Source organism: Epinephelus fuscoguttatus, linkage group LG5 (genome assembly GCF_011397635.1).
Source record: "Epinephelus fuscoguttatus linkage group LG5, E.fuscoguttatus.final_Chr_v1".
Classification (NCBI taxonomy): Eukaryota; Metazoa; Chordata; class Actinopteri; order Perciformes; family Serranidae; genus Epinephelus; species Epinephelus fuscoguttatus.
Window position 1 is genome coordinate 24,131,553 of NC_064756.1, and position 26,047 is coordinate 24,157,599.

The window sequence follows — 26,047 nt, forward strand, 5'->3', positions numbered from 1 at the left end:
CATTATATTTAAATGATTCAAGATGTATTAGCCTTAAGGCCTAATACGTCAAATTGTGATTAATATCTACCAAATTTGATGTTAGTATCTCGAACCAACTGGGCCTTATATTCTTGTTCCTGTAGCTAATCCTTACCAATATAATAATTACACCTCCATTCATGAACTAGAGCATTCATTTTTTGACAATTAATTTAACATGATTAAAATTTATAAGGTTCCTCCTTTCATCAAGCATTGCACAGGCTTCTGCGCACGCTCGAATTCACTAACAGATAGTGCAGCTGCTCCATGGCCATGGGCAGACAGGCTGCTACATCAACTGCTCCATGGGCAGCGAGAGCAAGATGGCATGTAAGCAAGTGAGCAGTCTTTTTTTTTTTCCCGAATGTCCTGTGCTGCTGCGTAAAATCCATTGCAGAGGACAGTCGACTAACATTTGTTATATTTTTTTATGGTTTGTGGATAAAACGAGATCACGGCTGGTCAGGGAATTAAACTTAATGCTGACGGGGGAAAAATCTCCTAATTAGTACTTGATCACACTATTTCTTTAGAGGGTTGTATTTTCTTGTGTGTGTCAGGGGTGTGGGCGATGTGGGGAGGTGGGCATGTGTGCGTGAGTGTGTTTTGGGACCTTGTCAGCAGACTGAGCCACAAGGGCCCCTGTGGTAATGTGTGTATTAAATGATTAGTGTGTTAGTTAGCATAACGGCCCTTCAGCAGCGTTTAATCACTCTCAGGGGTGGGCGGCCTCACAGGAGGTGGATGGGAGGGGGCAGAAGAAAAGGGGGAGGCGGAGTAAAGGGAGAGGAGAGCGATTTAAACGGAGGAGAAGGTACTGCTGGTTGAATGAGTGAGTGGATGATCTGCAGGGAGTACGGAAAAATGAGGGGGGAAAAAGGAGTGAGCGTGACAGGAGGCAAGAATCCAACAGAAACATAATCCAGCAACGCTCACACACTCAGCAGAGAGAGATACAATCTTTACAAGGCCTGAACGTCTTGTTAATGTCAGCACTTGGCCCATCATCTGGAACAAGTCCCATAAATAGCTATTAATAACAATGCAAAATGGATGTGGATAAAGGCGGGCCCTGCCTCAGTCTTGACAACACCGCTGTTGTTGATAATTGTGCAGTTGTTATGTGGGGAGGGGAGGGGTCGTCTGGTGCAGACAGTCAATAATTGTTGTGAACTGTGTACGCAGTAGTACTAGTAGTCTATTGCTACATAAGCTGTCATGCCCGACACAGTGGTAACTGATTGACTGACAGGCTGAATAGCTCCAGATATTGCTTGCGCTGGTAGCAGATCAAACTACTGGTGGAGCTGGGTTTTCCTTGGCGGGACATCGGTGTTGCGGTTCTGCTCTCTGCTTCTGCTGCTGCAACACACTGGCCAAGTTCAGCTGAGGCAGGACGGGTAGTCTGCAGCACGCCAGATGGGTCAAGGAGTCTGCTGTCTAGTCAGAAAGCAGCTCCTGTCTTTTTTTATTCTGAATGATAACAATGATGCTGATTATAATAACAGAGACAGTAATGACAAGTATGATAAAATGTGCCACTCTGTTCTCAGCTCAAACTAAAAAAGTTGTTTGTGTTGCAGAAAGAACTAGACGCCACCGCCACACAGCTTGCCAACAGACAGGACGAGAGTGAACAGTCCAGGAAGAAACTAATCGACCTGAGCCGCGAGTTCAAGAAGAACACACCAGAGGTGAGAAAATCAGATATTCACAGACACGCACCAACACACAGCCACGCATACATCCCGCGATTCTTTTGACAATCCTGATTTGCCTCAGTGTTTCTCTGCGTCTCCTCTCCTCTTCATAAATGTAGCCGTGATTATTTACTGAGAAAGCAGGGGAGGAGTAGACGGCGCAGAGATGCGGGCTTGGCTCCCAAAAATAGTCTCTCCATTAGTTTCCCTGAAATCCTAAAGAGACAAAACAGAAAACCCCTCAGGAGTTTGTATTATCTGACCTAGTTTTTTATGCGTGCGGAAAGTGTGGTCCGTGAGTGTGTATGTGAGAGAGAGAGAGAGAAATGAGAGAGAGGCAGAGCAGGAGGGAGAGAAAGAAGGAGTGTGACAACACTACTAAGTGGGATCAGGAGGGAATTCTGTCCTGTTCCTGTGTTCCCATCACTCCTCCTGGGAATATTTGTTTCATCTCTGTTACCAAGGCAACACATTTTAAACCACACAGTGAAAACAAAGTATTGTTGTGTTATTATTGGTAATGTCACCATGGTGAATTATTGATGGTAGAATGAATTATGTATGAATGGAGTAGACTGTGGATAGAAAATTGTCAACTCTCGGTGGAGTTGACAGTAGGCCTATTATAGTTACCACAGGATGAGGATTGTGACTATTGACTTCAGCTTGTAGCCCACCCGGTGTAGAGGAATATACACCAGAGGAAATTGTACCTGCATACAGAAGATGCTAATTTCACTTTACCCTACACATTCATCTCTAATCTCATTTTCAAGTATAACCACATAACTAGCAACACACAGGAGGCGAGGCAGACGTACGCACACACCGAGGTAGAGAGAGAGACACACAAAGAAAACATGCAGAGAAGCAGAGGCACACACACAAACACACAGAGGCAGATAGCCTAGATCACAGAACAGGACACACACATTCATCAGTGTAACAAGGCTGTGATTTAGGAAGGCTCCTCTGGCGTCTGTGTGGCCCCTGGCATCTCCCTGGTATGTGGAGGAGGAATCTGAGCCAGGCCAGACGAGCGACAGGATTCATTACAGGGCTGTAACAGGCTCAATAGGAATCAGCACTAAAAATCCCGGCATTCGAGGTGTATGAGCATCAAGGCTGCCTACCAAATAGGCTGGTTCATAACGTGTGATGGCCCGCGCTTGATTAAAAATGCCCCGATCGTCTTGTGTGTGTTCGCAGAGCTGTGTTTTCTGTCTCTTGCGTGGCTGTGTGTGTGTGTGTGTGTGTGTGTGTGTGTGTGTGTGTGTGTGCGCGTGTGCGCGTGCGTGTGGTTGACCAGCCTATAGAGCGGGCTGTCAGCTCTCTGTGGTCTGCACCAGTCAGCGGAGATCACAGTCACATCAGATCAGACTGCATTAGGCTGAGCGGGAGTCCGTCTCTGATCCATTATTCAACAACCAGGAGACCGGCCCACGTTGACTGTGTCTAGTCTGCTGAGCTGTACTCGGTGTGAACTGCACTCATGGTCTGCATAATAACACACACACACGCAGGCTTTTGTAGCATTTTGAAAGTAGTGCAAAGAAATGCAGCGTGAAAACAAAGTTTTCATAATTCATTAGGACTGACACACTGTTGATTTTTTTTTTTTTTTTTTTTTGAGACTACATCTCACTGTGCTTCCTAAGTTGCCTGAATTATTCATCCACTTCTTAATTTCCTTTTAGTTAGTCAGGACTCTTCTACCACACTGTTATAAAGGCAAGGGTGGGAATGGTTGTAAAATGTCCCAAAGATTGCTAGCCAGAGGCAGTGGTAGTAAAACAACTTTGTGTGTGCTTGTGTGTGTGTGTGTGTGTACGCACGCATGCACATACACACGTTTGTGTTTAGCTGCAGGGCAGACAGACAGCGAATGGGAGTTCCATACTCCCCGGAGGATTCCTCGGGCTGGCCTGTCTGCTGTCTGCCGGCAGCTCACACACCAGCCATCCATCTCCTGCTGCCTGGCCCCCTCCACTCCCCTCGCTACACACACTCTCACACACACATACACACACAGATTGACCATGGTGTCTGTGTACATTGTTATGTTATATGGTCATAAATCTTTAGAAGTGGAGGGGGCAGGGGGGCGGAGCACCAGAGAGTGGTCCAAAGGGGTTCAGAGCTCGGGTGTTGAGCAATAGCAGTGGCTCGACTCTGCCAGTTATTTAAACGTGTTTGTTTTTGTAGGTTAAATGTATGTGTGTGTGTGTGTGTGTGTGTGTGTGTGTGTGTGTGTGTGTGTGTGCCCGCCCGTGTGTGTGTGTGTGTGTGTGTGCAAGCTTGTCAAACTGCAGTGTTTAGTCAACCCCCAAAACTTAGACTACAAAAATGCAAGATGAGAGGATAAACGTCTAAACTCAAATAACATCAGGAATTTAATTAATTCTGCCTAAAACGTTCAAAAAAGATTAATACAGCAACTTCAGACTATTATGGCAGTGTTGAGGCAGCACGTCATGCAGATGCAGTCTCAACAAAAGTTGAACGTTATGATTTGTACAAAGGTAGTAATTATTGCAGGACTACAGGAGTAGACTGCATTACATTATACAGAGGGTTCTTTTTTTGGTCATAAATATTTACATATGTTTCAAGCCACTGTGATAATGGCACACTGCAAGTGTAAAATAGGGAAATGAAAAGGTTTTATACGCTGATTTACACTAATACTACAGACACATTTGAGCATATTTTGCTTGGCTCTGACAAAATAGTGGGAGCTAAAGTGAAATAAGATAAGAAAAACAGAAAAACACCTTTGTATTTATCCCAACAGGTACTAGTGCGGGTCATCTAAAAACTAACTGAAAGGAAAACTGAATGGAAAATTAGGATATAATCAAAATCTAATGCAAATGACAGAGCTGACGCCACTCTGGTGTTTTTGTGTGGGTGTGTTTTTTTTTTTTTTTTTTTTCCTTGCGCATGCTTGTCCTGTGTGTGTGTGTGTGTGTGTGTGAGGAGGGGAGAGCCAAGGCAGAGGAGGGGGCTGGGGGCGGGGTGGAGGTCATTATCCCCAGCAGGGGAATATTGAATTGGCCCAGACAAACAGCCACAACGACCCCTGATGAGGTAACAATGGGGCAGGGTCACCGAGGTCATGACCTGTCCTCAGCCCCAGACAAGCAGCCTGTCTGGACCAACCTGGGATTAGGCCCAGCCCCAGACACTGGTCCCAGGTCAGTTTGGGATGCACGCTCCCCGCAGCATCGGTTAGGCTTTTAGGCGGAGGTTTTCTAAAAGGCGCAGAGTCTCTCGAGCACACATCTGTCGGTGCCCTACTTCACATCTTTATTAGGCAGTTTTGTGTTATGTGTGTGTGTCCACAAACTGTGCAAATCAAATGTTCCTGTACAGAATGTCCTATTCTGCCATGCTTTTTACCGTACGCTTCAGTGCAGTTTGTTAGGATGTAGGCTCAGCTAACAGCATGGTGATTTGCATGTTCCCCTGATACATACTCGACTGGCTATCTAATCTGAAACCGCTGACTCGTACTGGAAAGTCATGCAATGGGACTTGCAGGACGAAAAGCATTTGCTTTATAGTAAAAACTTGGTGTGTGGAGACAATTTGCATTAACTGTAGTCCTACTCTGTGGCTCATTCACTCTCTGTCTCACACGCACTAGTGGTGCCTCTGGGTGGCCCAGGTGGTGCTGCACCTGTTCTTGTGAGAAACACAGTCCGCCAGAGCACCTCAGGGTACAAACCTGGCCTCCTCCCTACTACCCTCATGTTCATCACTCGCTCACGCATCACTCATTATTCATCGGCAGTGGCGAGAGTGGTCGCTGCTTGAATTCAGTGACTGACTTCTTTGATCATGTGGTCTGCTCAGTAGGTTTTCACTGCCTCTGAACATTAGTCATTATTAGGGGTGTAACGGTACACAAAAATCACAGTTCGGTATGTACCTCGGTACACAAGTCACGGTTCGTTTTTTTTTTTTCGGTACAGTAGTGGAAAAAAATAGACAACTATTAAATATCTTTTACTCATTGGTAACCTTATTAAAACATACCACCACAGCAGTTAACTCTTTTTACACAATTTTTGAATGAAACAAATATATATAAAATCCTGCTTTTTCACATTGTTTGAATGAAAATAGAAATATAAATTTCTGCTTAAACAGTTTTACTCAATTAAAATAAAAAGTATAGTGCAGCTGGTCAGCTTTAAAGCCTGCTCAGATTCAGTTTTAGTAGGAACTTACTTAGCTTTCCCACTTTGTTAAAGTGCAGTAAACAAAACATGCTTATATCTAAAGTGCAGCTTAAACAATTTTACTCAACTCCAATGGCGTTGGTTATTTCTTTAGCGCGATGGTCAGGGAAACGCTCTTTCTTTTTAAACGATGACGATATCGTAGTTTGCACCAGATTGCTTTTGCTAGTCGTGCCGGTTTATGTTCAAACTCGGGTGGTGTCGCTTTAGATGCGTTAGCATGTTAGACGTGTTTCCAAGTACATACCCGACCGCTGTTCTGCAGTGTCGGCACACTGCTTTTGTCTTGTCCACTTGTTTATTTCCATCTTCGTATTTTGCCCTGAAACCAAAGTGTTCCCAAACGGAGGACTTAAGGTTTGCGGGTGGGTCTTCAGGTTCGTCAGGCTCACTTGCCATGTCGTCAAAATGTGAGAATGCGCTGCACAAAGTGAAAGTGGAGATTTACAGTCGGACTCGGTCCGTCAATCAATTATGTCCGTCGGGGAACTAAATATTTTAAATGGTTCGGCTCACAAAAACGGAATTAAAATAGAACAAAATAAAATAAAATAATATCCTGCACCCAATAATTCGGTACAGGGTCGTGCCAAACCGAAAGTCGCGTACCGAACGGTTCGACACAAATACATGTACCATTACGGCCCTAGTCATTATGTTTACATGCACACTAATATTCCACTGTTATTCCCAATATGACAATATTCTGAATACGATGCGGGTCAGGTGAACAGCATATTACATTTGGATATTCCGAATTAAGCTTTGTTTGGACTGTATACAGTGCAGTTAGCGTATGTGTCTCCATTGTTTTAATTTGCTGCAGACAACGTCCTGCCTGTTTACGGTCAGCTCTGTGCGTTGCCATGCATATGTTGTAAACATACCAACTCGTCAACAGGTTGCAAGGCTCAGGTAGAGACGCATGCTCAAAAGAAAAGCCCCACTTTTCTGGTCAGAATGAGAAACACACCTACTTTTAATCATTATGAGAGACTTGGATATTTGTAGATATTGCAACACCAACCTTTTCAAGCAGGTGGCTAAAAAAATTCAAGGAGGAGACTGTGTTCGCACAGTCGGAACAAGTTCGCCACCAGGGAAAAATTCTCCTTTTGATGCATTACATGCAAAATGGCACAAGCAGCACCAGCTGTTCTACTTTTCCATATTTTGTTGTGATAGTGGCATGTAAGGGCACGTAATTCAGAGTATGCATGGCTGCATGTAAACGGGAATATTAACGCAATATTTATTTTCATCAGCCATGGAAACAGCTTAGTAGGAGTATTGTTTTTTTAGGAATAGGGGAAAAAACTGGAGAATTGTATGAGCTGTTACTGCCACATCTTCCTATGTATTAACTGTTGATTTTCTCAATTGTGAGAGTCCCTATTACTGACCTCCTCCTCTCTTTATTTTTTTTTTTAGGATTTCCGGAAACAGGTCGCCCCATTGCTTAAGAGCTTCCAAGGAGAGGTGAGTGTGTTATTGGGAATTCATATTGACACAGTGATTGACTCACATGTTCCAGCTCAACATTCAAACAGTGCATTTTATAAAGCCTGTTTGACATTCGTTGACTGGTCCTGCTCCCTCTCTCAGTGCCCCTTCTCTCCCCTTTTTCTGCCTTCGTCTTTCCTCTTAAATCGTCATCGCTTCTCTCTCACTTCTCTCCCTCCTCTCTTCTCTCTGCCATCTCCTGTTCTCCCTCTTGCCACTATCTCATTTCCCCTCTTTCCTCTCCCTCTTTTCTTCGCTCTGCTCTGCTCTTGATTTTCTGTCCTATTCATGAAGTCCTGTAGCCCGAGGGTGTGTTTAAATTGCATCCTGCAAAAAAAAAAAAAAGGCACCACAAAACCCCGGCTCTAGCCAGTCACAACTCACCAAATGCTATTTCCTCAGACTTTGTTTGTCTGCATGATTCGGTGGGGTTATTTGTTGATCTGGTGAATCATGAGCCAGTTTTGTTCACTGTGGCTCATTTATTTACTTTCAATTTAATGTTGCGCCCTAGGTTTCGATGTACCTTGACCTATTAGAGGTGACTTGTGTGTGTGTGTGTGTGTGTGTGTGTGTGTGCGTGTGCGCGCGCGTGTGTGCGTGCGTGCGTGCTATATCATACTCCCACCTTTCCCCTCTATCTCCTCCTCCATCATTTTGGCCTATTTCCATCATGACTCCTCCTTTCTGGCAGCCATGCATTTCCAGTTCACTCCCATATGTGAAAGTCAGAGGGTAGGAGTGGAAGCGGCTGGTTTAGACTGGGGCGTTATTTGGGGTTGGAGTGGGTGGACATTTAGCCCAACAGTGTCTCTTCCCCAGCGCGCACACACACATGGACACACACATGCACGCAAACAGAATCATCTCAATAGATAGTGACAGGGCTGCTTTGCTACTGGCCATAGAATATTACAGTTTAACACTGGGTTAGTTTCCATATTCTTGTGTTAGAGCAGCAACCACAGCCAGTGGTTATGTAAAAATGCTGTAATTTATAGTGGTCCCACCATGTTCTGCTGATGATCCACAGTCTATTTAGAGAATAGAAACGGCAGCAATATAATTGCGGCTTTGTCAGCTGTTTCCACCATCCTCATGTTGACACACCTCGACGGCGTGCACACCAGAACACGCTGAGGCACATAGTGGGTGGTCGCGGAACTGAGAGAGACATTATCTTATGATTATTGAGATAATACTGTACACCCGCGCCAGTCTTAGAGCAGCCCATCAATCAGTCGACTATTTTGCGCGCTTGCATGCCACAACATGAGTAGCTTTGAGAATGTGTAATTTTAGCCTGTCTTTGTTTGCTTACCCCGCCGTGCTTTGATCAAGGACAAGACAGCACCAGAAACCAGAGGGTCTTCCTGTTAAAGTCCCACAGTAACTCATCCCTAAGCATTTTACCCTCAGAGCTTGAATCTTTACTAAGTGAATGTAGAACCCGAGCTGCACAATAAAAAGTTTTATCCCAGGAACTTGGAGGTCTTGATACTCTGTTTAATCTTTGTCATTGAAAGGTGGATGCCCTCAGGTCATAATTATTACCAATAACAGTACTGTTTCCACAAGGCCTCAGTTTGGTAAACGGGTTATGTGTGTGCGTGTATGTGTGTTTGTGTGTGTATGTTGCATGCTCAGTGTTCCTTGTTGGTCCATCGATCAGATAAGCTTTTCCATTATCCAAGGCTTCAGTCTCTGCTTCCCATAGCCTCCCCTTATCAGACTCCACTGGGGCCACACACACATACACACATGTGCACACACACACGCAGGTCAGCCTGATGCCCTTCACACACTATGGGTTAGATAGGGGAGCGAGGCGGTGCTGAGTGATGGTGGCACAAGGTGCTGACGTATGTACGTATGTGTTTGTGTGTGTGGATGTGTCAGGGATACCTTTTGCAATTGCAAGCACTTCTCATCGGTAACCTACTGATACTGGTGAGGTATCATTTGTGTCACTTCATTTGTTTTGCTTGGTCTGTGTGTGTGTGCGTGTGTGGGATGGGGGCAGGGGAGCATGTAATAGCAGATGTCATTGGGATTGGTTGAAAGAGCTGCAGTTTGGAACAGCAGGATTGTATTTGCAAATCCTGGGTGGTCTTCTAATGGCTCTGGTCCTGCAGTTAACCTGCCTCTAACTGTAGGGTGTGTCCTACATTAAATGTCTATTTCCTGCCTCCCATGTTGGGCTATATAAAGCTGCTGTACCACTGACCTTGGCCCAGTCATTGTACAGTCACGCAGCCGGCTTCCTTCACTGCCATTGGCAGATCATTTTTGCGTTGGTTTTGTGAGCGTGTGTGTTTCTTCTTTATCATGAGATTATGTGGTGGTACCCTGATCACACAGTCTTAAATATATACACACGTGAACACACATGTCGACACTGATGAACAGGTCTGGTGTTGGTGTGTGAGAGGTATTAGTACTCAGCATCAGTAATCTCCCATTAGTGGCCTTGCATTTGAGGATCCTGATCGCTCAATGTCACACAGCACATGAAGAGGGTAAAGTACATGATGCAGCATGATGTGAGAATGAGATATAGTAGTAGGGAAGTGTGTGCGTGCGGGTGTGTGTGTGTGTGTGAGTGCGAGAGAGGAAGGGAGAGAGACAGGAGCCCTGTACATGCCAGATAGACAGAAGTGTGTGACACAGAAGCATGTGAGAAAGACTGACACTGAAAAAGATTGAGGGAAAGAAAAAAAATGAGTCAGAGAACATGGAAGTGACAAGAGGGAGAATTCCACAGAGAGAGACTGAGAGAAAGACATAGAGAAATAAAGGGTGGGGGTGGGGTGGGGGGGGGGTGCTGGCACCAGCCTACTCAGGGCCAGATGTTTTGCGGCTAAAAAACTAGAGATGAATCAAAGCCATGTGAAGAGATTTATTAGGTTCCCATAGGAGCCCAGGCAGTATTACATGTAGCCCGCTCTGTTTACAGTGGCAAGAACCCCTAAACCACCCATCAACTACACTACTGGCTTGGCTGGGAATGTGAAGACTTTATATTTGGACTTATATAGGCTTTTGTCTTTATTCCTTTTCTCTCAGTGAATGTGCTGGAGGAGTTGGAAGAGAAACACAAGGCTGTTTAGTCTGAGTGCGTGAGCCAGAGTAGTCAGCTGTAGCTCTGCCCAGTACAGTAGCACCCTCTGAATGTCTTTATTTGGCATCTGTTTCCCTCGATTTAGACTTGATTTCAGATACGTTTCGCCTACTCTGTCTGCTTCTCATATTGAAGTGTGACACAGAGACTATAGTAGAGCATGCTGCCTAATGTTTCAGCATTGAAAACAGCGTAAAAGTTCCCCCAGTATCATTTTTAGAATTAATCTCTTATGGATCCAATCTAATGCTGTCCATTTCAATAATATCGGTGATGGAATGCATGCCGTGCCCTCTTGTGTTAATGGCTGCATCAGTAATGGATCCACACTGTATTGCTGCTAAGAGCTGACTGAATAATCTGCCCCTGCTGTGGCTGGAAAGACTGAGCCAGCTGTTTAATGATGTCAGCGTGCTGGAGGGGAAATGAACACACACATTCGCACATGCACACACACACACACAAACCAACGGACAGACAAAGTTAGGCACACACACTGGAGGACAGACGGACGCGGATACGCACGGGCACGCGGCAAACGAAACGCATCAGTCATCAGCTGAACAGCTGAACTGACTTCACGGGAAGGAAACACCAACGCAGCCACTGTCAAGACAACCGCGATCGCATTCAGCATACCGACACATAGTGAGGAAAGACAGATATATAGACGACTCTTACTGTGAAATTAATGGGCCTTCCTTTGGAGTGTATGGATGTGACACCCAGTTTCTGAGGTTGTGTAACTGACAATTAACTATTCTTTTTCCCTCCCTCTCTCTCTCCCTGCAGATCGATGCCTTGAGTAAGAGAAGTAAAGAAGCAGAGGCCGCCTTCTTGAACGTGTACAAGAAAATAATCGATGTCCCAGGTAAGACTGCGTTTCATGTCTGCGCTGCGTGCATCTTCGTGTGTGTCAGTGTAAGTGTGTTTGTCTAGACACCTCCGGAGTCCAAAAAATGTGATCAGGAGACCCCCTTATCCATGCAGACAGCACCAACAGGGGAAGAGAAAAAGCATGACACCGTCCCTCTGGTGCTCCTTCACTGTGCATCCAGGCGTGTGCGACGCCTTAATATGTCCCCACGAGATCTCATCCCCACTGGTGAAGCCTTTAGAGGGTCTTAACAGAAGGTGCGTCCTGATACGGATGACAAGTGCGCCCACGATTGGCTGCCGCAAAGTGCACACATGAGCAGTCACGTTCAGCACACTGAGGCCGTGAAGGGACATGCAGCACAGAGTGTTGTGGAACACACATACAGAGGCCACAGAGCTACTGGTTGGAGATTTCAGCTGTATGGGAGCCCTAGAGGGGCCGTGTATGTAGAAATGAGAGAGAAGTTGAGTTCATCTATAGCGTAAGGAGGTCATCATATTCCCACATGGATAGACCTACAGTAATATCTTTGGATTGTACTGCTCCCAATAAGTCAGCGCCAGCTCTGACGGGGCTATTCTTAACTTGCAGCGAGACAATGATGTAATGCCTGATGCACACACGCACACAGACACAGACCAGCCTGACTAATGCAGCAGTCTTGAAAGAGGAAACAGTGTGTTTTGTTCTGTCTTCTATCAACTGAAGGCCTGGTTAGTCAGCCCAGTGTGCTCTGCTTTAGATTAAAGGTGTCTGGCGAGAGCGCTCAGCACCAGTGGCCCACAAGTCAAACTGCTTTTAACAGGCTGTACAGTTGATTTGGAGGGGGGCCTATGTGAAGGACGAAGGTCTGATAAGATGGAGAGAAAGTTGATTTTCAAGGGCGCCGCAGCAGATAGGAGTCCAAATTCAGGGCGCAGAGTTATGTTCCTTAATGTTTGTTTGTACTTGTGTGTATTTGTATGAGACTATGCAAGTGTGCACGTGTGTGTGCGACAAGGTGTGTGTGTGTGTGTGTGTGTGTGTGTGTGTGTGTGTGTCAGAGCTTAGCCCTGCATGGTGTGTCACCTTGACAGCACAAAATCAGCATGAAATTCCCCAATCGTTCTCTGCTGATCTCTCATTAGCATAGTTAAGATATCTAACTGCGTCAGACATGAGACACACACACACACACAAACGCACACACACATACACAGCCCTTACCCCCAGCTGTAAGCTGTCAGTTCCTCTTATCTGTACAACACACACATACACATAAACACACACACACACACACACGCAAACTGCTCTTTTAGCTGGCATGCTGATGAGCGTCGCCTGCGTCTCTTGGCTGCCTGTCACCAGTCTGCCACCCATGAGCACCAATCAGATGTGATTGGCCTGACTGACAGGGCTCTCTTCATCACACTGACAGTTAACCCTGCTGTGTGTTCACAGAGATGTTGGTAAAATGCCTCCAGAAAGTTGTCTTTCTTCCTTCTGTCTCCCGTTTCTTTAATCTCTTATTTACCTTTTGCATTGCCTGTTTTACGACTCCACTTTGTCCATCTGTCTGCTGCCATGTTTCTCTTTTTTCTCGCTTTCAAGCTGCATCATAGTGAACACTTTAACTGATCATAGCCCAGTAATCTCTGTCGTTAATGCGTCTCATCTGTGGTACTGTCTGTGTCTCTCTACAAGTTATCCAGTTCCCTTGCTGTGTCAGCAGTTGACGCATGAATTTTTTCCCCCACTCAAAACCAAAGTGTATCTCATACACCGACAATAGTCCATGTTGATACAATGGCTGATAGTGTATCATTCAATAACCTTCATGGATAAACAGAATGTGAACACTAACCACGACCTTTCAGTGTCGTGTTTTTATAAGCAAACCAGATCTCTGTTCTGTTCTTCTCTTTCTTATCAGTGAAGTATACTAATGCTTTCTACGAATTTACCATAGAGTCAGAACAATACTGGATTTTTTAGGTTGTTATCAACACATGAGAATAATTAAAATTCAATAACAGTGTATTGAACAATATCCACATGTGGCTGTTAAAGGTTCATGATAAAGATTACAGTTGAAAAATCATGTAGGAAAGAAGCAAGCACTCTCAAAATAAATCCACTCAACAGGTGCACGGCCAAAAGCAGCAGAACAATGAAAAGAAGCCAGCACTCACAAATGTCCTTTTGGTAATTTTAATAATCCAACTTGGGTGGCGTTACCAGAAACACCGACGCTTCGACAGAAAGTCGTCTTCAGTGAAAAAGAAAGATTACAGTTGAACAATAATATTTATAATTTACAAATCACAGAACAGTGGAATCTTATGAAATATATTGCTTTTGCACATCTATTAAAATATCCACAGATCCTTTTGATCATTTATTAATCTGTGATTATCAAGTATTAGATGATAAAATTAGTTCTTCAAATACAGTCAAGCTTTGACCTAAAGATGTCCAATGCATCAGTGACTGTACATGGAACTCACCTTGTCATAATACTGCTAGTAATTGTGATATTTTTCGGTCCTTGCTGGAACCAGTAATCCTCCACAGGGAGTTCAAAGGTCAGGGTCGGCTCCAGAACAGTTCTCCTGGAACTGCACAAGATACATTGCCTTGCTCAAGGACACTTCACCAGGGCAAACACTCGCTCTCACAGGGCCTTGAATGTAGTTATTCCTAGCTCGCAACGCCACCTCGCCACCCTTGTTTGTGTAATCTGCTTTGCAGTGTGTTAACGTGGTGTGTTTTGTCTCTGCCAGATCCTGTACCTGTGCTGGAGCTGGCTCAGCAGCTGCAGCTGAAGCTCCAGAGGATGCACGACATTGAGACAGAGAACACCAAACTTCGAGAGACACTGGAGGACTACAACAAAGAGTTTGCAGAGGTCAAAAACCAAGGTTAGAGACAGGATACATGCAAAGGCACGCAGTTTGGGATTTTTCTGACTTTGAGAGGAGCATGAATGTAGGGCACACAATTAATCATAGATAAGCGCATAGGAAAATTTCATATACCTCTACTAGTGTTACTGTAGTTCAGGAGTGTTTTAAAGTTATATTTATAGCCACTTAATGTGCAGAATGCACCCATGTGACCGAAACAAAACTGATATGGTGAAGCAGGCTGCTCTGTTGAGAAAGAACTGCATATGTATGTTGGTGTTTGAATGAGTAATTTAACATCTGGCCAAAGGACAACGACCTTTTAGGTAACACTGGCACCTTTACAGTGATGCTGAACAATGGGCATTGTCTAGGGCTGGGTGATACTTTTCGGCAGTATCTCGATACACAATATACATCTCAATAATTATGTGAAGTACTGTTATAATTATGTTGATTAAAATACTCTTATAATAAAGTAAAATAAGTATTGATATAAAATAAAATACCATTTTAAATAAAGTTTCAGAACTGTTATAATAAAGTTTGATACCACTATAACCACTGGTGCTTTTATTCTGAAAAACCAGGCTTGGCTTGGACTGGACGTGCTCCAGCCAACATTTAGATGTTAGCAGAAAGTTCAACAGTTACAGCGGCACCATTAGATGTAAGGATTTATTCACTGTGAGCGGGAAACAAGCAACACTCCAGTTCATATATTAATATTTGCAAGTCACACTGGTGCTCCATGGTCACAAAATGAGACTAAATGGTCGTGGTCCGGAGCCCGGTAGATACTAAAACACATACCTCCCCTCACAGGCTATCACCCAGCAGAGAGTAGTCTGGATAGGCGGGGGAGTGTGTGTGAGGTATCACGTTTGTGCTAATGGGTTAAAAAATGATGTGACAATTTGTGCCTTATTTTCACAAAATAGTCATTTTATACATCCCATGTGGAACAACCTGTAATGCAAATTCCCCACCTTTAGCATTGTCCTTGTGAGAATAGATTAATGAAAAGAAGAACATACAGACCTTGAGTGAAAGTGTAAAGACTGGATTTGTCATAAACTTAAAAATGCAGTTTCAAGTAATCACTGTCAGATGGAAATATCGTACAAAGGTAGATGCCTTTTTTAACTTTACAGTTAAGCTACAACAAAAGATGTAATGTAATTATTTTAAGATTTTCTTCCTGCTGCTAGTTTGAGAAATTCCACACTGTTAAATGTAAAAGGTAGAAACGTGTAAATGAAAAATGTGCAAAGAGAAAAATGCAGCGAAGCCATTTCTGCTATGCTCGAAGGTAACCTCACTGTAATGTCTGCAAGCTGATGAACTTTTAAGTGCAAATATAAGGTCAAAGCAACATATTTAGAAGGGCTCTTCAAAGGAAGAGGCCACATTTGAACATATTTTAATGCCTTATAAATTTTTCAAAAACACAAAAAATGTACAAGGTTTTACATTTTCAAATAGGTTTTCAGGGGGAAAAAACACGAGGCACAGTTTCATGAATAAAAAACGACAGGCTACCTCAGGGTAAAGAAAGATGGAAAAACTGACAGAGGCAGAGAGATGAGTGAGAAGGAGTAATAAAAGTGGTGTAATTTCAGTCGAAAAGGAGGAGTGAGCGAGCGAGAAGGGAATGTTTTGGAATCCCCCTTTCCTCAGTGAGAGTTAATTGGAACAGCTCGATAGCGGCAGGGTTCCATTCTGCCATTGATTTTCCTGTTCCCTCATCCTTTATCCCTCCTTCCCGCCTCAATAGATGGGGGATATTTAAACCCCAAAACACACTGTGGAACTCCCACTCCTGTTAAACGCACACGCCGACCTGCCCGCACACTTGCACACGCACGCACACACACACACATACAAAAGAGTGCAATGGCCATTGATCCCCGCAACCTAAATGTTTAAAGTTCAGTTAAGCAGTTAAGGGGTAAGAGGGCTCTGAGGGGACTCTCCTCTATTGATTATGTGTCAGAGCAGTGAGACTGGAGTTTAAATCACACGCACACACACACACATACACACACACACACACACACATACAAAGTGCTAAGAGCCCTCAGTCAAAGGCGGCAAGCAGCAATGCTCTTTATCATTGTCTCACTCACTTATATCTTTCTCTAAGAAACACACACGCACACACACACATGGAGGCCTATTTATTACCCCAGTTATGTGTTAGATTTATTTCAGGCTGCCCCATACAGAGCTCAGCCGTCAGCAGGTTATGGGGTTTCAGCACTAATGCAGTCCTAATGAATACAGCATATCTACTGTTGGTGAACGCTGAATATTCTATACCAGTCATGGATGTAAAGATTAAGCAGGAGCCATAGGGGCCAAGGCCTTTCGTCTGTGCTGACAGAGGAAGAATGTAGGATATGAAACGCTGTTCCTTAAGCAAAGGTCAAACCCCTCATCAGAAGCATTATCGTCATCACTGCCATTTATCACGTCTTGGAAGCCGCTGTAGTCTGTTGTCTATATATTTTGCAAATTGCCCGTGTTTTAACTCTTCCTCTCTTTTCTCACGACGTCCGACTCTCTTCCTCCTCCAGAGGTGACCATCAAGGCCTTGAAGGAGAAGATCCGCGAGTACGAGCAGTCTCTGAAGAATCAAGCTGAGAACCTGGCCCAAGAGAAGCAGCTCCAGCTACACAACGACTATGCAGAGAAGGAAAGGTATAACTGGGCTTCTCTGTAGCTCCACAGTACTTCATTTATAACAATATGTTGTGATAGATTTTATCTTGATCCAAAAATTGCAGCTGCTGTGATTTGGATATTGCACTTGGCCATATTGCGGTTTCGATAATGTGTCGATTAATTGCGCAGAGTAACAACCTCTGCATTATTTTGTCAAGCCTTTGGGTCATTGTAGGCAGACCTGCTATGATTCTAATCAGACTTCTGCCTTTATTCAGCAGAGCTATTCACAACTTAATTATTTCTCCTCAGCTAATAGTCCTTGGACTTTTTCTCCTAGTTATCAGTTTAATCAACAAATTGCTGCTTATTGCTTCCCCGACATTGCCCTCCCTTTTACGGAACAATGCAGGAATGGAAAATACAGAAAAGACAAAGCCAGCATTTTTGTCATGTGGGTGCTTGCCATTCTTCTCTTGATGGGAATCAACACCTCAGACTCCTATTTTCTGTCTTTACCACAGTATCTTTCAGCTTTTTTTTGTTAGAATAATTGCCACCACAGACATCTGCTGTGTCTGAAAATATACGGTTACTGGATGAAACCCACCAAAATTACTATATAATGACAAAGATTATGCTGAGGTGTCGCTTTATTTTGATACAAAGTAATTCATTTTGATTTAATAGGTTACTTCCTTTCCAAACCCACTTTAATGTGTGTGATTTTCAGATACACGGGAAGCCTGTGGCAGTAATAAATAAGCTCAAAATTGCTGCCAGATATTTAAGGAACATTAAAAAACAATGCCGACTACTAAGATGATATATTAACTCTTACAAAGGCTCAAATGAGTCACTCTGATACCGTCCTTTGCCAGGAAGGAGCCCATTCAACATTAAGATGAAGGCAGCTATAACATTGTTAACTTAAAAACAGTCTTGGGCACAGTACCTCTTGCGTCTCTCAGTATATTCAGATTAATATGATGGTGGCCAGTTTAAATGATCATGTGAATCCACGAGAAGTTCAGTCTTTCAAATGCAGGTGGAGAATTGACTCTTCAACCTTAAATGTAGTTATCTCGGATAACTGTGTGCTCCTGTTTAGAATGAAAGAGGATAAATAAACGTGTGCAGGGTTGAGGAGAGATGATGAGCACTCATATGATTAGCTGATGTAGCCTCAGGGCTTAAAGAGACAGCACATTTGCAGTGAGGGTGAGCAGGAGTTAAAGGCTGTGATGAACGTGTCAAACCCAAAAATGCTTCTTAACTAGGAAACCCAGCACTGCCAAAAGTCTTAAAACTAATAGAGAGTTCAGGTACAGCCAGTAGAGGTCAACAACACAATGCTAAAGACATACTATGCTGGCTTTTCCTTTAAAAAAAAAAAAAAAAAAAAAAATGTTGTATAGACCAGGTTTCCAACTGGTCCAGCCACGGGGTACAGATTTTTCCTTACTCATTATTCACAAAGGTTAATATATTCAGCATCATACTTGGTTTGGCCATGTCCTCAAGCTTGTTTGCTGTCTCTGTTCAGTAGCTGTCTGTTACTCACTAACTCTATAGCAAATAATGACACTTCAAAATAAAAGCTTGTGCAGGACATTCACTATACTTTAAAATAAAATGTGTTTTTTACAAACTTGACACGTTCATGAGTCACTTGCGGTCCATTCAGAATGGACCAGCAACCCACCAGTTGGGAACCACTGGCATAGACACACTTATGACCCACTGGAAGTGCGTTGCAGCGTATTTTTCCACAGAGACGCTGCTCTCTGCCTGTATGTTCTTATCTTTGCCGTATTGTCGTTTATGGGCATGTACCTCTGCAGCGCTCAGATGAGCTTTATATAAAGGTAGCGACCAGGTACCAGACTGTAAGCAGCAGACATCCAAGGGACACAGCACCCGAAAAATGAGAATGAATCTGGGATTGGCTTTTACTTTCACTATCGTTGGCAATAACAAACAGTACCTGACCATCCTGCATAGTGTACCTTTAATGTGCATTTTTTACTGTTAATGGTAAATGGCCTTGCACTTGTATAGCACCTTTCTAGTCTTCCGACTTCTCAAAGCACTTTACACACAAGTCACGTTCACCCATTCACACACGCATTCACACACTGATGGCCGAGGCTACTGTACAAGGTGCCACCTGCTACTCAGTTTGTCGGACATTCACACATTGATGGCACAGCCATCGGGAGCAATTTGGGGCTCAGTATGTTGCCCAGCGACACTTCGACATGTGGTCTAGAGGAGCTGGGGATCAAACCACTGATCTTCCAATAAGTGGATGACCTGCGCTATGTCCAGAGCCTCACCACACTCCACCATGCAAATTTAATAATGATATATTATGGTAGGCTACAAATGTCCTTTCAAAGAAAAAAAGGAAGTGGGAGATATTCTCTCATTTTTTTCCACTGCATCAGTATTTATTTATTTTGTAACACAGGAAATTACTTCCTCTGTGGTGGTTGATCTCTTAGCAGTATTTGAATACAACGTGCAAACCCTTTTCAGCAACTTTTACCTGCATATCAAAAAGTTTTATGTCACTTTCAGTTTTTCTAAAGAGAAATAAGTAGTTTAAATTACTTTCTTTTAGTTGCATCATATTCTCCTTTAATTCTAAAGTACAAACCACTGCCAACAAATGCTGCTGATATTTTTACACTCCACTGCAGTTATTAAAAGACTATTGAAGAAATGCTCTCAGACATCACTCTGATGAAAATCTCTGGCCCACTTTATGTTGATTTGTAAGATTTGTGTTTATTAAACGTACATTACAGAGCCCATATTTCCCCTCTTGTCAATCATCTTGTTTGCTGAGTTAGAGCTCATTGCCCCTTTCAGACGTACAGCAGAAGATCAATTGTCCAACTGTATTTCCTTTACGTCAGTGTTTTATAGGCCCCTTCCTGTCTGCAGAGAGCTGACTTCCTGTGTCTGAGAGGGCCAGTAAATGGATGGCACCTCTGATGCATTTTATCCTGCAAGGAGTGAGGGAAGGAGGGAAAGCGAGAGAGAGATGAAAGGATGAAGTAGAGGGCAGAAAAATAGAGATGACAGGAGAGACAGATTGGCGGAGAAGGGGGGCATCAAAGAGTGCCATAAAGACCGTCTTTGTGCTAGATTATTGATGTTTTTACACGCAGTGGCAATTTCTCAGCAGAGCCCAACTTTTTATATGCTAAGAATGAATCTATTTTATCCTTGTGGTTTCTGACGCCCCCTCCCCCCCTCTCTTACTCAACCCTTGCTCGCTCTCTCCCTCTCTCTCCCCCCGGGTGTAGTGTGCCCCAGTGGCCAGACATTCCTGCCTAATAGGGCTGCTTAATGAGGAGTGGGTTGTGTTGGGAGGATTTTAGTGGGGAAAACACTTCAGAAATGGTGGGAAAATAGAGAATAGTTGCAGTTGCCGCAAAGTGTGAACCCAAGATTTACTGACTCAGTATCTCTATCTGTGACTCTCTGCTCCCGCCTGTCTTTTTCCTCTCCTTCTGTCTGCCTCTGTAGGAAACTCCAGGAGAGCCAGGACTCCATGTCCTCAAGGTTGGAAGAGGCCGAACACAAGGCCCAGTCCCTACAGACAGGTACCAGCCTACTCAGTCTTTATAGACCTGTAACCAGCTCAGATAAAATGGCAGCTTTATTATTGAATTCAAGGTGGTGCCGGCTTTAAAGCCTCTAAAAGATGGGTTTCAAATCTTAAGTAATTCCCATTGGATGTTTATTCATTGGTAATGTTTGGGGATAACCATCTCATGTGAAATTGAAAACTCAGAACCTTAATCTGCTTCATCTTGACTCGATGGGTGTGGTTCGATCACAGTGAAAAGTGGCCTAGCAACATAACAAATAACTGTCACATCTGGCCAGTGAGAAAAGCACAGACAACAAAACAAATACAGAAATATCTCATGAAACAACAAAAATGTTTCTTTGTCAGGAAACTGTAAAAATTGTAGCAGTAAGCTTAATTAATTATCAATAAGTGTATTTATATAACACATTTCAAAACAGATGTAACAAAGTGCTTCACAAGACAATAAAAACAGATAAAAAAGCAGCATAAGAAACATTAAAGTAACTAATAAAACAAATATATATATATAGAGTGGTAAGACGCATATAAACACACACACACACACACACACACACACATAAAAAGGACATATATGCATACACACACAACTTCATATAAGACAAAATAATCCAGATACATACAAACATAAGGCACATACTAAAACAAAAATCCTTTAGCAACTCATCGCCACCTAGGGCAGCTCTGAAAGTCAGCTGATCCAATGGGAGAGGCGAGATTGTTCCAAAGTCTGGGACCTAGGACAGCAAAAGAGCAGTTGCCTTTGGTCTTGAAATATGTCCTTAGGGCATTAAGTATTGTTCATACATGAAAATGACTTCTTCATTTGAGGGCTGACGCTGACTTGTAGCAGGGAAACTTACAACTTCTCACAATGACCCTTTTCCTGTCTTTTACAGCACTTGAAGCAACTCAGGCCGAGCTCTTTGATTTGAAGACCAAGTATGACGAGGAATCCACAGCAAAGTACGTGTCTCGGTGATCTATGTGTGTGTTTGCGGGTGACTTCTCCCCCTCTGGCTCCTCCATAGTCTGTTCCTGACATAATCATCCTGTTTAGTGAATCTCCTTGCCTGGAAACTCCCCCCTTCTCTCCTAAACAGCTGGATTGTCTCCCACAACGCTCAGCAGCCTCCAAATCCCAGCATTACCCACGCACTGTAAATACTGACAGGGATTGTAATGTGTTCTGCAGCCACAGCAAGCACCAAAATAGTGATTTTTTTTTTTTTTTGGTCTGTGGTAGAGGCTAAAGCGTTCTGTGATTCATCAGGGTCATGACAGAGAGGAGAGGCTGACGAGGGTCACTTTGAGATCTCTTGACTAAAAGCCACGCAGGCTTCTAACAGGACCTGTAAGATAAGGTGGCTTCAATTACTTGAGCTGTGGGCATCTATCATTATCGATCTTATAGTGGTGGCGAGGATGAGAACAGAAGCTTTTCCATGTCAGCACTCTTCGCTGTGAAGTGGCACTTTATGACATTCACACTCTTTGTTCCCCTGGGGTTAGTAGCGGGAACCAGAACCACTCGAACACCCAAACCAGCGTTCAGAAAGCTTAAAATTCTGAGAAGAAAAACAAAGCCTTTCATGGTGTTTTATTGGTAATTGGTGTACTGCAAACCAAAACAAAACAGATTGCACTTTCCTAACATGAACTCTTTCTTAAAATTCAAGACTATTGATAAAATGGTCAAGGACGTCTTGCGTGCGCTGTGCACACAAAGTACGGCAGAGTCTCAACTTGGCTTTTAAGGTTTTCCCCCCACCCCATTTACCATGCCCCAAACTCACTGTGTCTCTCCATTAACAGAGTTGTTAAATTGATTGGCTGTTAAAAACAGATCGATCCCTCTTCTCTCTTCCTCACAATACTTTTTTCCCCCCCTTTTCAACCTCCCTCGCTTCCACACTTTGTCTTTTATCTCCTGCATTGTGTGTGTGCGAGTGTAAGAGGAAAGGCGACAGGAAGATATTGCACGCAGTGTAATGGCACTAATCAATAGGTTTCATAGTCTATCAGAGCTCCCCCTCCTCCTCTATATTTGCTTTCCCCGTGACTATATTTCAATGCTCCTCTACTTTGTCTCATTTCTTTACACTTTCTTCTTCCTTTTTTTCCGTCCTTGTCTGTTCCTTTTATGTCAGAAGAAAACACATTTTGAAAAGACACATATAGTAGGCTCCATTTGCTTACAGAAGCTAATAAACACATGCCGGCCCACATCCACACACACACACACACACACACACACACACACATCCACATACAAATACACACACACACACTCACTCACTCGTGAGCCCGAGGCAGTCAGGGTCCTTGACTATGTGGCGTGCTGTGATCTGAAATTTTAATGCAACGCTTTAAAGCACACACAAACCCTCTCTAACCCTGCACCCTCCCAGTCCTTGGAGTCCTTCCCCCGTTTACTGCTTGGCTGAGCAAATCGCCAGTGTTTGGCTGAACACAACTTTTAACCCTTTGACTGCATATATTTTGGCCCTGCAAAACACAAATGCCATACATATCATGCACTTTTTTCCACACAAACACACACACACACACATACACACACTTGCTCTAAACTTTCCACTAAGGAGGACATTGCGTGACAAATCCCCCATCCTCTTGCTGCATTCGGGTAATCTGCCTTTTAAAATACACACTAACACAGACACACACACACACACACACACACACACACTGACGTACACACACTCCCTGAGAATTTGGTCGATGTTGCAGTGCCCGGGGTGTGTGAGCTTCAGCGGGAGGCGGGCCTGCAGATGTAGCGTAGCCCCCTCTCTGTGTTGGCGCTGTGAGGGTCTGGCTGGCCGCGTTTTACCCGTTTAGTCCCTGTTAAAGATTAATGATATATTGATCCCCAGCCCCACAGGATGCTGTGTGTGTATATGTGTGTGCACGCTCCTCTGTATTTCTGTGTGTGGCTTTATCTGTGTATAAAGGCTTGATACCATTTTGGGAAAACCATTTAATTGCTGATAATTAGGAAAGAAAAGCCTATTGACTGTTCCCTGTGTCCATCTCCAGCGCACACAAACACAAAATGGCGCACAACATTACACACACATAGACACACTCTCACAGCTAGCTTCTTTTTAAGCCTCCTTGAAATCCCCAAGGTAACACGCTGTGAAAACGCAATGTGGAGAAAGCCAAGGAAAGAAAAGGAATGGAGTGATGAAAGCTAGAGGGCAAAAAGCAAGTCAGGGGCTGGAGGCTACAGTGAGGAAGAGGGGATAAGAGTGTGATAGAGGAGGGAAATGAAAATCTAAATCAGGGGAATATCCTGCTGGCACCGAGGACAGAGGCCGAGGAAGAGAGGGCGAAAGATGAGAGAGGGGAGGTGGAAGGGGAGAAAAAAAAGATGAAAGGAGAAAAAGTGGAGGGCAATGGGAAGGGAACGGGTTGAGGGGAAAAGGATAGAGGCAGGCAGAGGGTGGAAAAGAAAAGGAGCGGTTGAGTGAGGAGCAAGAGAGAGAAGATGATAAGAGATGAAAAGGCCTGTCTGAGATGCAGGAAGTACAGTAGGGGCTTAGAGGCTCTGGGCTTGTTTCAGAAGTCCTACAGTACTCACTGATGTCACTGGGTGCACCCATTGGCTTTCATGGTACAAAAGAGTGTGTGTGAGTGTGTGGTGTTTGTGTGCATGGATGCAGTTGCCCGTACAGCTGTGCATCTACTCTATGGCTCCTCCCTGTGGCTGCTACACAGAGCTTTGTAGGTGTGTTTTGGTGGCCTGAAATCAGGATTTACCATTACCAAGGACGCTCCCTTTACTGTTCAGTGTTTGATGAATTAATTCCACTGGGTGCATTGGCTGGCTGTGGACAGTTCCTGCCCTGCTCAGCGACTGACTGACTGTATCAGGATATGCAGAAAATCCCTTCCCTGTGATCTGCTTTGGCCCTCAGCCTCTAGCTTTGCCTTTATAATTCCCAAATACAGCCAAATCCAAAGGTTATTTAAGAAGACTTTGTGCATCTGTACTTTGATTAAATGATCACATTTGGAGCAGGAGCGGTGGTGTATTTGGGTTGCATTACTACCCATAAACGCTCTCCATTACAAGCTTTTCTGGCTTGTTGGCTCTCTGACCTCACATTTGTGTGTGTGCGGGAGCGCGGACGAGCGCGCACGTGGGTCCTGCACACTATAGCTTAAGACAGGATAAAAGCTGGTGAGGTAGTGTACTATTATGTTGCTTAAATGCATACTAGATCCTTTTAACTGTTAGGGAAAGAATAAAAGCGGAGAGTGAAAAGCTCTCCCACCCACATCTGATTCTTTTTGCTGCATCGCCTGTGGCACAATGTTGACCTAATATCAACTGTGTCTGTTTTGTTAAACACATTCAAATCAGTAGTACTCAAGCCTATGGGACATAACACTGATTCTCATACTGTGACACACAAATACAAAAGCTGCGTGGGTTATTGGGTTCACTATCAAAAGATTGCAGCGAAATCAAAGGGTCTTAATGGACGCAGCAGTGCACATATGCGCTCACGTCTCTGCACTCAGCGCCGCCCATGTATTCTTATCAGCAAGTAATGTCTTAAACATCACGCATACACACTGTGTCTTTACATTGCATTCAACACCAACTGAGGATTGTTGTGAGGATTTGTGCATTTGTTTATTGTGACACCCTCATTTGGTGAATTGTTTTCAAAATGTACCTTGGGGCTCGCTCAGAAACACGCTGTGACAACTAATTAACAGTGAAGGTGATCATTTTTTTCAAGTCAGTTTTTAGACATGCTGTATAGTAGAGCTGCAACTAATGATTATTTTCATTGTGGATTAATCCGCTGATTCATTTCTCGATTAATCGATTAGTTGTTTGGTTTTTAAAATGGTGAAGAATGTTGATTAGTGTTTCCAAAAGCCCAAGATGATGTCTTTAAATGTCTTGCTTTGTCCTCAACCCAAATATATTCAGTTTAATGTCACAGAGGGATAAAGAAACCAGAAAATATTCACATTTAAGAAGCTGGAAAAAATTACTCAAACTGATTATCAATTATCACATTGGTTGGCGATTAATTTAATAGTTGACAGCTGATCGATTAATCGTTGCAGCTCTAGTGTATAACCTATCATTTCTGCATGTCTTACAAAAATTAACGTTCATTGTGTTTCTGTGTTCGGCGTTGTTTTGTCCTCAAAGTTCCCTCCACATCTCTGTCATTGTTTGCCGCTAAGTGACAGGTATCTCACGAACGAGGGTCGTTAAAATATTTTCCAAAGTCCAAAAAGATATGGTATTATGGGGATGTGTTCCTGCTGTCTGACCTCTAGCAAGTGAGAGGTGAACCATGGCCCCCATCCAGACCATTAGTCAGACACAATCACACAGCTT

The 26,047-nt window shown here is 43.7% G+C and overlaps 1 protein-coding gene across 3 annotated transcripts in view; it reads left to right on the forward strand.

Annotated features, from left to right (window-relative positions):
- Window positions 1–26,047, forward strand: part of cux1b (cut-like homeobox 1b) — a 69,257-nt gene that overhangs the window by 17,719 nt on the left and 25,491 nt on the right. For all 3 annotated transcript variants that reach the window (XM_049575750.1, XM_049575748.1, XM_049575749.1), the window contains exons 2-8: window positions 1,608–1,718; window positions 7,403–7,450; window positions 11,388–11,466; window positions 14,238–14,375; window positions 16,940–17,063; window positions 20,568–20,644; window positions 21,555–21,621. In XM_049575750.1, the coding sequence (XP_049431707.1) occupies window positions 1,608–1,718; window positions 7,403–7,450; window positions 11,388–11,466; window positions 14,238–14,375; window positions 16,940–17,063; window positions 20,568–20,644; window positions 21,555–21,621 (644 nt within the window). The remainder of the gene's footprint in view (window positions 1–1,607; window positions 1,719–7,402; window positions 7,451–11,387; window positions 11,467–14,237; window positions 14,376–16,939; window positions 17,064–20,567; window positions 20,645–21,554; window positions 21,622–26,047) is intronic.